Below are 9517 nucleotides of genomic sequence, written 5' to 3'. Positions count from 1 at the left end.
GGAATAGAGGGCACAGATGTTGGAAGTGAGTGGTACATGTCCCACCCGGTGCCTATGGCGGTTACACCCATGGAGGCCACGGTTGCTGTAACCCCTTCTAAAAAGTGGCGGGCCAAGTCTAATCAGGGTCTTTCCAAGAGGGCTGAATAATTGTCTTCAGAATTGGGAGAAGTGAAATTCCTTTTCAAGGCACACCAGCTCCAACGGCTGAGGTTTCTTCCCCGACAATGCCTAAGTTGGCTGTAGAGGAGGATGTGGCCAAGAATGAGTTGCAGCTGGACATCCCAAAAGAGGAGGAGTCCTGTCCAGAGGGTGAACAATGTTCTCCAGGAAGTCAGTCAATTCAGGCAGGGCATGCAGTTTCCTTACATCACCTTCCTGCAGCTGCTAGGCAAACTGACCTCAGTCACTTGGGTCATGCACTTAGGTCTGCTGCCACTGCACCCATTTCAGAGGTGGTTCAACAGCTTTCACCTGGATGCCAGGCTGCACAGGTATCGCAACGTTGGGGTGACAAGGTCATGTCTCTGTACCCTGGACCCATGGAGAAACAGGACTTATTTGTCCATGGGTGTCCATACGGACACCCGCGGACAAATAATGGTTGTGTGTCACAGAGAGGTGGTCACAAAAGATGCCTGCATCATGGGGTGCTGTGTGGCAACACAGTGAAGTACAGGGCTGCTGGAGTCGACAGGATTGCTCCAAACTTGTAAACGTGCTGGAGCTTTGCGCCGTGTATTTGGCTCTCAGACATTCCTTCGGATAACACCTCTGCTGTCTACCACATCAAACATCAGGGTGGCACCAGATCTGCGCAGTTTCTGAAGCTGACCATGGATCTCTTAAGATGGGCCTCCCCTGGCTTGCCCACCCTGCGGGCAGTGTACTTACCAGGACAGGACAACTGGGTTGCGGACTCCCTTTCTTGGCAGCTGCCTGCTCCAGGAGAGTGGTCTCTGCACAGTGATATAGTGTGCATGATCTGGGACCTTTACGGTCAGGCAGAAGTTGACCCGTTTGCTACAGAGGAGTCGACTCATTGACCTCTGTGTTTTTTCCTTATGGGGGCATTAAGTGCACTGGGCTAGGACCCCTGGGCACATCCCTGGTCAAGGGTCCTTCTAAATGCTTTTCCTCTTTCTCTCCTTTTTCTGATTAGGCTGACTCTTCAGAGGGTTCTCGAGGAGGGCCACAGGGTGTTGCTGATAGTTCCGTATTGGTCAGCACGGCCATGGTTCTCACTTCTACGGAGTCTGTGTCACAACGTCCCATGGTGTCTTCCAACCAGGAGGGATTTACTGTCCCAGCTGGGGGGACTGATTTGGCACCCCAATCCTCAATGCCTCAGACTGTGGGTGTGGCCACTGGGAGGCTTGAACAGCAGCTGACTGGATATTCAGGTCCTGTCAGGCACACTATTTTGAGTGCCAGGGCACTCTCTACTCATCAGCAATATGAAAGCAGGTGGCATCTGTTTTCTCAATGATGTTCTGCCCGCAATGAGGATCCAGTCCCCTGTGTAGTACCCGCTATTCTGGAGTTTCTTCAGTCTCTTTCTGATAAGGGCCACTCTCCCTCAACACTTAAGGTATATGTAGCGGTAATATCATCTAATCATGCCGACATAGATGGTGGTACAGTGGGGAGCCATAACCTAGTTTCTCTTTTTCTGCATGGGGCTTGTAGGTTGCACCCACCAACAGTTCTGCATGCACCAGTTTGGGATTTGTCCTTGGTTCTTGATGCTCTGTGCCACCCTCCATTCAAGCCTTTGCTTCAGACGGACCTCGAGTGGCACTCGTGTAAGACGGCTTTTTTGCTGGCTATTGTCTCAGCCAAGAGGGTCATCAAGCTACATGCTCTTTCTGTCAGACCATCATCTCTCAAATGGGTCCCAGATGGCTCTGGTGTTACTTTGTGGCCAAAAACTACATTTGTCCCCAAAGTTTTTTTCTAATTTCCATTGTAATCAGCCACTGAGATTGGCCTATTTTCAGCCTACGTCAGGAGGTGATCGGCCTGAATTATTGTGCCCAGTGAGGACTATGAGATGCTCAAACCAGTGGTTCTTGTGTTATGGAGGCCCTAGATCAGGTTGTCCTCTTTCCAAGCAGCGTCTCTCTCATTGAATTGTGGAGGTCATCTGCCATGCCTATGCTGCAGGATGCTGCCATGATGATGATCCCATTGGTTGGCATGAAGGCGCACTCTAGCAGGAGCGTTTCCATTTCCTGGGCAGCCTTGAGAGGGATCCCACTAGAGGCGATATGTGCTGCTGCATCATGGGTGTCTCCGAGCATGTTCACTAAATTTTACAATGTGAATGTGGCCTCCCCTCATCCTCTGGACCAGGTTCTTTTACCGGGGTCCTCTGGGCCTTCTCAGTGAGGTATGTGCTCAGGATTCCTTGTGACATCACTGGTATTAGTCATTCAGTGCTCTCAGCACTGCCCTCTGGCGGCCAGGAGGGATAAAAACGAACAAAAGTTACGTATGTAACTACGGCTCTATGAATCCCGGATAACTGCCAGAGCTTCTCTGTCACTCAGAATCCTTGCATTTGCGAGAAGATTCTGTAGGAACAGAGCCTCGGATAACGTCAGGCTATTTAATCTCTGATTAGTCATCTTATTGGTCACAGGTGTGACTCTGTTGGTATTATTGCTTGAACGGTGCATGCACAAAGGGAACATTCAGTGCTTCCAGCACCACCTTGCGGGATTCACAGAACTGTAGTTACACATGTATCTTTTGTTTTTCACTCACAACTTTTCTGTTTGGTTTTGGTTTACTAAAGAACAACACAATGGAAACTGTTGGGTGTTTTTTTGTTTATGTGGTTGGATATGAATAATTTGAAAACCTGGTAAAGACTGGATGATTATTATTATGTTCTGATCTATAAAACCTTGGACTTGTCAAATGATGGGCTGTCTTTTCTCCATAACTGTCTTATTTTGAAGCAGTAGCAGTTAAGAAACACAAATAAACTTCAGAAATGTCTCTTAAAGAGCCCCTTCACCAATTGACAGACACCTGAGAGATGACAAACGGAGGAGGAGATGGAAAGAAGCAGCTGCTGAGGAGAAATGTTACATATGAGACAGAGTGACAGCACCGGAAAGGAGAGAATGCAGCCTTTGCATTGTTCATTGCAGACGTTTATTTGCTTGGCATACGGCAAGAATGGGTGTGTGTGAGTTCTAAGCAACAGTGAGGCAATACTGTTAGATATAAAAAACTATTTGTGTTTTATGGAAGCAGCACCCTCTGGTTACCAGGATTAAGCAGCTACGGACACAAAGGAAGCCCGGCATCGTTAACTGAGAAGCCCTTGGCTCAGTGTGTGTATGCTCTGACACTCACCTCATCATCTAACCTACACAGAGCATCTAGACTGACAGAAGATGATGGAATTCACTATCATGAGCTGTTCTTAGTACAAAAACTACAAACTGAAACAGGGATTTCTGGTTGTTGTTTTAATCTGCATTCAAGATTTAATAAGTGCACCATGGGCTGAGTTCCATTATCTTCTGGGTGTGCTAGAAACCAGCAGAAATGTACCTGAGGTGTGGGCTGCTCACAGACGCTCCAGGCTGTGACAGACTACATTTTCCCCGTTGCTGTTTGCAATGAACAGTGGGGGTGGGGTGAAAGAAAGAAAGTATGTTTCAGTCAAATCAACACAAAGCTACTGATGAAAAGACAATCCAAAATGAAAGAGGAGCAGCAAAAACAAACAAAAACACATGAAGGTGACAGATTAACCTATTATACAAGTAAATAAGAAGGAATCACAAATACTGCGAGTTCAATAACAGGACTGCAAATAGGGCTCAATCAAACTAAATAAGCAAGGAAATGTTTATTTAGACTGATTGGATTATTTTATTATACTTCTTTGTTCACAAGCAATGAGGTATGTTGGCTGGAGGCACTGTCATGTGACTTTTCATTGTCAGAGAGAGCGGCTGTAGTGTTAGCTGGATGTGATAACCTGGTAATCATGACAGGTTAAATTTAAGTTAGCATGTTTGCTTTTGACAACCACTGTTTTTGAATTGATAGAAATGCTTGTCAGTAAATATTATTATATTGAGTAAAAACATGTTGCATTTATGTTAAGCCCTTCCGACGTTTCCCTGTATCTTGACCCTCAAAAATCTGTAATAAAAAAATCTGTATTACTCCATTATCATGCTATACAACAGAGGTGGGGAGTTGACAAACAGATTTTAGGCTGCAGGGAAAAACAGAACGTGGGGTGGAGATAGCATCTGCGAGATGGTTATTTAATATAGTTTATTGTTTTTTATGTCCTCCAGGCTCTGAGACGTAAAATAAATTTAAAGTTGAGTTTTTTTTTAATTGGTGAGATTTCTCTATGGGTCTGTATACCTGCTAATTGGGGGAAAATCTGTGTAATTTATGGACAATATGTATAAGTTGACATGTATAATGTTGCCAAGGTACATATGTCTGCAGGGAAAGATGTTTCTAAAAGGCAGAAGCTAACCAATGATAAACTAAATCTAGCTATAATAATTGTTTACATTGGCGGCTTGCACGAAGCAATATGATGTCATGAGGAGGACAATCAGACAAACAGAGGACAATCTTCTGAAGTGGGTGTGATGCTTCTAGTCAATATACCTCATTGCTGACAATATAATAATAATATAGAAATGTGGGTAAAAAAATATAAAAACAGTTTTCATAGGTTTAGCAGTTCCATTACAGCCAGTATTTCTGATAACATTACAGAGAAAAATAAGGGAAAAGAAATAACTGGAAAGTTTTAGAGGAAAGGTTTAATGTGGCAGAGGAGAAGAAATAAAACAAGTCCAAGAAGAAGATAAACAAAAAGGTGGAAAAGGTAAAAAAAATAAATAAATAAAAATAAAACATACAAGGAAGAATAAAAAGTAGCAGAAAAGTGAAGTGTACAGGGTGTGGATTAGGACGAACCAAGGGGTTCTGGACTGAGGCAGGTGTTAGTGGAACGGTCTGACAGTGGTTATTACAGGTAGGATTAAACTTTACCGATCGTGGCCGACTCGGAGTACTCCTTCCTGATACAGGACTGAGAGAACCAGATGTATCCAGTTCATCAGCAGAGGACCAAGAAGACAGATCCTGAAGACTCAAACAGAAGGTCTCAGTCAGATTAATGTTCATGACAAATACTTTAAAATAAACACAAATATACTAAGTTTAACATGGGACCTCTACACAGATTCTGAACAGACAGGGTGGCTGTGACAGAGTGGTTAAGGGAGTCTTCCTAGAACGGGTAGGTTGCCGGTTCGATCCTCTATTCCAGCTGTCTCAGTTGTGTCCCCGAGCAAGACACTTCACCCTCAATGCCTCTGATGTGTGTCCCATATGTGTATGAATGTGATTTAAAGCACAGATTAGGCTCTATAAGATGACTACATGTTTGCTTCGCAGAAGAGTTTCCATGAATGGATAAATGAGGGCACTGATCTTTGAATGGTTGGATAGAAAGGAGCTATATAACTACAGTTCATTTACTTCTTTAATAACTGAATAAAAATCTACAAAATAAAAATGACCATAATATACTTTGTTGATGCTTGAGTCCCTGATGCCCTTGGATTAAATAATCTGGTTACATAACAATTGTGGGGGAAAAACCTTACTATTTGTGTTGGTCAGAGACCCAAGTCTTGGCTTAAGTAAAATCCAAGAGGGTCCTCTTTAAAATAATACCAAACACAACATTATAAACTTTTAATAAATGCTCACACAGTGAGCCTAATTCAGAATACACCAGAGTCAAAAAACATGAATTTATCTTTAGGAGTTGTTAACTGCCACTAAGGTACAACTTTGGAAGGGCTGTCACACCAAAATATCCTCTACAGACATGTATCGTTTCAAAAATTATGATGACGTTTTGCCAACAAGAGATCGACCAAAAAGTGTTCTGGCCCATGGACCATGTGGTAGAGATCACGCTCATCTACTACCACATCAGATTTGACCTCTAGCTGTAAAATAACTGAATTGTAGCCATATTTGTGTTTTTAGGGTCAGTTAGCTGTGGCAGCCATTTTGACTTGTGTTGACTGTAAAAGTTCATCAGCTGAAGACGTTCTGTTTCATTAAATTCTCTCAGGATTGTAGACGTGAACAGTTGAGGGACGTGAAGGGTTAAAGCCCCACCTGTTGACTGCTTGTGATGTCCAGAACCTTGGCCAGCTCTCTGAGGTCTCGGGTCACTTCCTTCAGCAGCAGTTTGAGGCGGTTCCCAATGACATGAACCTTTTCTTTGGCTTCCAGGCAGTCAGTGCCCTCAGAGTTGACTAGCAGCTGCAGAGACATGTCTTGTAGTGAGGCCACCTTCAGCTGAGAGTCCAATAACTCCTGACGGATTTGCTGCAAAATATAAATACATTGTGAAACTAGACTCATTGCATTTCATATATATATATATGTTATCTATGACTAGTTTGATACCGTGAGAGTCTTGTGATGCTGATGGAGGGTAACGGAGTCTTGAATTGGATCAATGGGAACCACCTCATTCCTTCTGCGATCAATATTTTCCAACCAAAGCAACAGACTGTGGCTCATTTCATGAAACTCCTAGTAAACGGAAAAGAACCAGCTCTTGTTTATTTTAGTTTTGTTCCCATCAATCTAATGATGAAGATAAATGGATGAGTACTCACTTGGCACTGCATGAGAGCTTCCTGTAATGAAGATCTCCACTTGTCCAAAGAGCTGCCCAGTTTGTCCCACTGCTTGTTCATGTCTTTGAGTTTACCTTGTAGTTCTCTGGATTCCTCAGTGTCTGACTGCAGAAATTCAGCACTGCACAGGTTGATGGACAGAAGAATAGCTTTGCGCTTGTCATAAGCTTTCTGAAGTTCCTGTAGTCAAACAGAAAAAAACAAACAGGATTTTATGAAACCTGACTAAGCTAAACAAAAAGAGGAGCAATGGCAAATCTTTGTGTAAAACACCAGTCAACCAGTCATTGCTGTAGGACAGGGGTACTCAACCAGTTGATCGCGATCGACCGATAGCTCGTTGGCTGGTTCCCAGTAGCTCACGGAGCGCAACCTTCCTCTAACAGCTGAGAGCCGGCTCGTCAGCTGAGAGCAACAGTTGCGCTCTGGCCCGGGACTCATGGCCGCTCGCTGAGCTCTCCAGCAGAAGCGGTGGAGGTGGGGGGAGTTTACATCCCAGCCTTGAACACGCTCCCTCCGCCCTCCCCAGCACAGCTGATGAGCCGGCTCGTCAGCTCCACTCACAGACATTAGTCTCGTCAGTTTTGGGTGTGGTCAAACAGCACTCCGAACACGGTCTCATGAGACTTTAGGATCATGTGTTCACAACAAAGCAGCGAGGCGGAAAAAAAATGAACAAAAGACAGCTAACAAGCAAATAAAAACAGTATTTTCACCTGGAGTGGGAAGAGGACTCATGTAATTCGAGCGCTGCCTTGGCTTGTCCAAAAAGGACAACGTGGAACTGCATTTCTTTCAAAACAATGCACAAACGCTATGAGATGGATTCCCCCTCCTAAGCTAAGGTAAGGTTCCTAACGCAGCCCCGTACCTGCCTCAACACACACACAAAAAAAAAAAAAAAAAATGCGGAAAACATCTTTCAGCGATGATGAATTTATGAAAGAAGCGTTTAATTCTGCAGACGTGCTTTTCCATGATTTTAAAAATAAAAGTGGCTGCGATAAGACSTGCAGCTGTCCACCAGGATGGATGGATGTGTCCAAATTCATGTTTCAGTCTGGACTGCTCCGGTGTTGAAAATGAGGTTTTGACTGCAAAATGACATTGGGATCAAATCCAGAGCAACAAGTTGCATGGATGGAGAGTTCTGGAGTCAGCTTTCTCTCACATGAAAATCAAGTCCAAGAACAGATCCACAAAGACTGGTGATCATCTGGAGACCTGCTTACACCTCAACCACCTCATACTGCCTGCCTATGAGACCCTGGCCTCCTCTCACTGTCAGAAGTCTCACTAAGGTAGACATATATTTATTTTTATATAGCTTCTTGCATAAAAAGTTGTCTCCTCTAGACTTGTCACAATGGGTCTGTATGTTGTTTTTATATTACATTTTAGACCAGACTAGTGTGTTATACACTGACTGGCACCTTTGTGTTATTTATTTATTTATTTGTTTTGCAGTTGTTTTCTCTACCTAACGTGGCTGTGTGTGTGTCTTGTTTATAGGTGGTGAACAGGTGGAACTCTTTGAATGGTCTGGAGCCGGCAGTCTGGACCAGTGAGGGCCAGCACCTACAGATGACACCATCCTGCATGCTGCTGCACAGAGATGGAGGTTTGAAATAGTTGTTGGAGATTTGTGAATCTGCACCATCGTAAGTCACTTTTTGTAATAGTATAAATGAGAGAGTTTTATATTGTGTGCTTTGACTTTAATTTTATGTTTTGTTTTCCTCTCCTGTATGGAGAGAAAGAGAGGAGAGTTCTTTGAATAAATGGAGACGAGTTCCCCTGCTCCAAAGTTATTTAAGTCTGTGGTTTTCTCAGTGTGCAGGTTTCCAGCCCTCATTGCTCACACGTTACAGGGAGTACTAATTGAAGGAGGTAAAAATAAATTGATCCTTTTTGTTCAAGCATCACTTTTATGTTTCTCTGTCAGGAGTTAAGTAAGGATTTTCTCTTTTCTTTTTTAGTAGGTAAATATATGGTTAAGTAGACAGTTTTGTTTGACAATACTTTAAAATAAATAAAACTAGCAACGCATTACGATCTGTTTCATTTAAAGAAGTGAGGAGTAGGGAGACGAAAAATTATGTTTTTTTTGATACTGAGACTGGACGAGTAGCTCTCGGCAAACTGCCAACTTCAAAAGTAGCTCTTGGTTCAAAAATGGTTGAGAACCCCTGCTGTACGGTTTTATCACTTTATAAATTCTATAATTTGAGAATCAAATCTTTAACAATTTAGATCATATTTTAAAGTTAAAACTTCTAAACTTTTATTGGGCTGTAACAGTACATATTTCAGTACAACAGGAGAAAAGAAACAAATGTCAAATAGTCTATTTATAATAGACAAAAACTCTCTGAAGTAGAGTCACTAAAACAGGGGTCACCAACCTTTTTGAGACAGAGCTACTTTGGGGATGCAGAGTAACACGAGCGGCTACTTGGTACAAAAAAATTTGCACAGCTCACCTTTAATTATATTATTATTATGACCCCCGTATGCGAAGCGTAAGCGGGAGTCATATTGTTTTCGTACTGTTTATTTTATTTTATTTTTTCAGTGATTTTTGGTCAACCATAGCACAAAAACAGCTGCACCGGTCAACATGAAATTTGGCAGGACTGTAGAGGAGTCTGACCTACACTGCGCCAGCCAACGGTTTTACGATAGACCCCATTTTGAGGAGGGGGCTCCTTTCAAAGAGGGGATGTCAGGACATGCAAAAATGCTTATAACTCAGAAACTGTTCAACATAGGAGCTTCAGATTTCTTTTGTT

At 43.0% G+C, this 9517-nt stretch overlaps 1 protein-coding gene across 1 annotated transcript in view; it reads right to left on the bottom strand.

Annotated features, from left to right (window-relative positions):
- The window catches only part of syne1b (spectrin repeat containing, nuclear envelope 1b), a gene marked incomplete in the record, with an annotated part of 311340 nt that overhangs the window by 10088 nt on the left and 291735 nt on the right, over positions 1–9517 (bottom strand). The window contains 5 exon segments of the mRNA XM_014021303.1: positions 3571–3629; positions 5050–5142; positions 6196–6408; positions 6490–6618; positions 6705–6905. Of these exon segments, the coding sequence (XP_013876757.1) occupies positions 3571–3629; positions 5050–5142; positions 6196–6408; positions 6490–6618; positions 6705–6905 (695 nt within the window).

Source organism: Austrofundulus limnaeus, unplaced genomic scaffold (assembly GCF_001266775.1).
Source record: "Austrofundulus limnaeus strain Quisiro unplaced genomic scaffold, Austrofundulus_limnaeus-1.0 Scaffold287, whole genome shotgun sequence".
Taxonomy (NCBI): Eukaryota; Metazoa; Chordata; class Actinopteri; order Cyprinodontiformes; family Rivulidae; genus Austrofundulus; species Austrofundulus limnaeus.
Note: the sequence above shows the minus strand (reverse complement) of the source record. Positions and strands in the feature narration are given on the sequence as shown.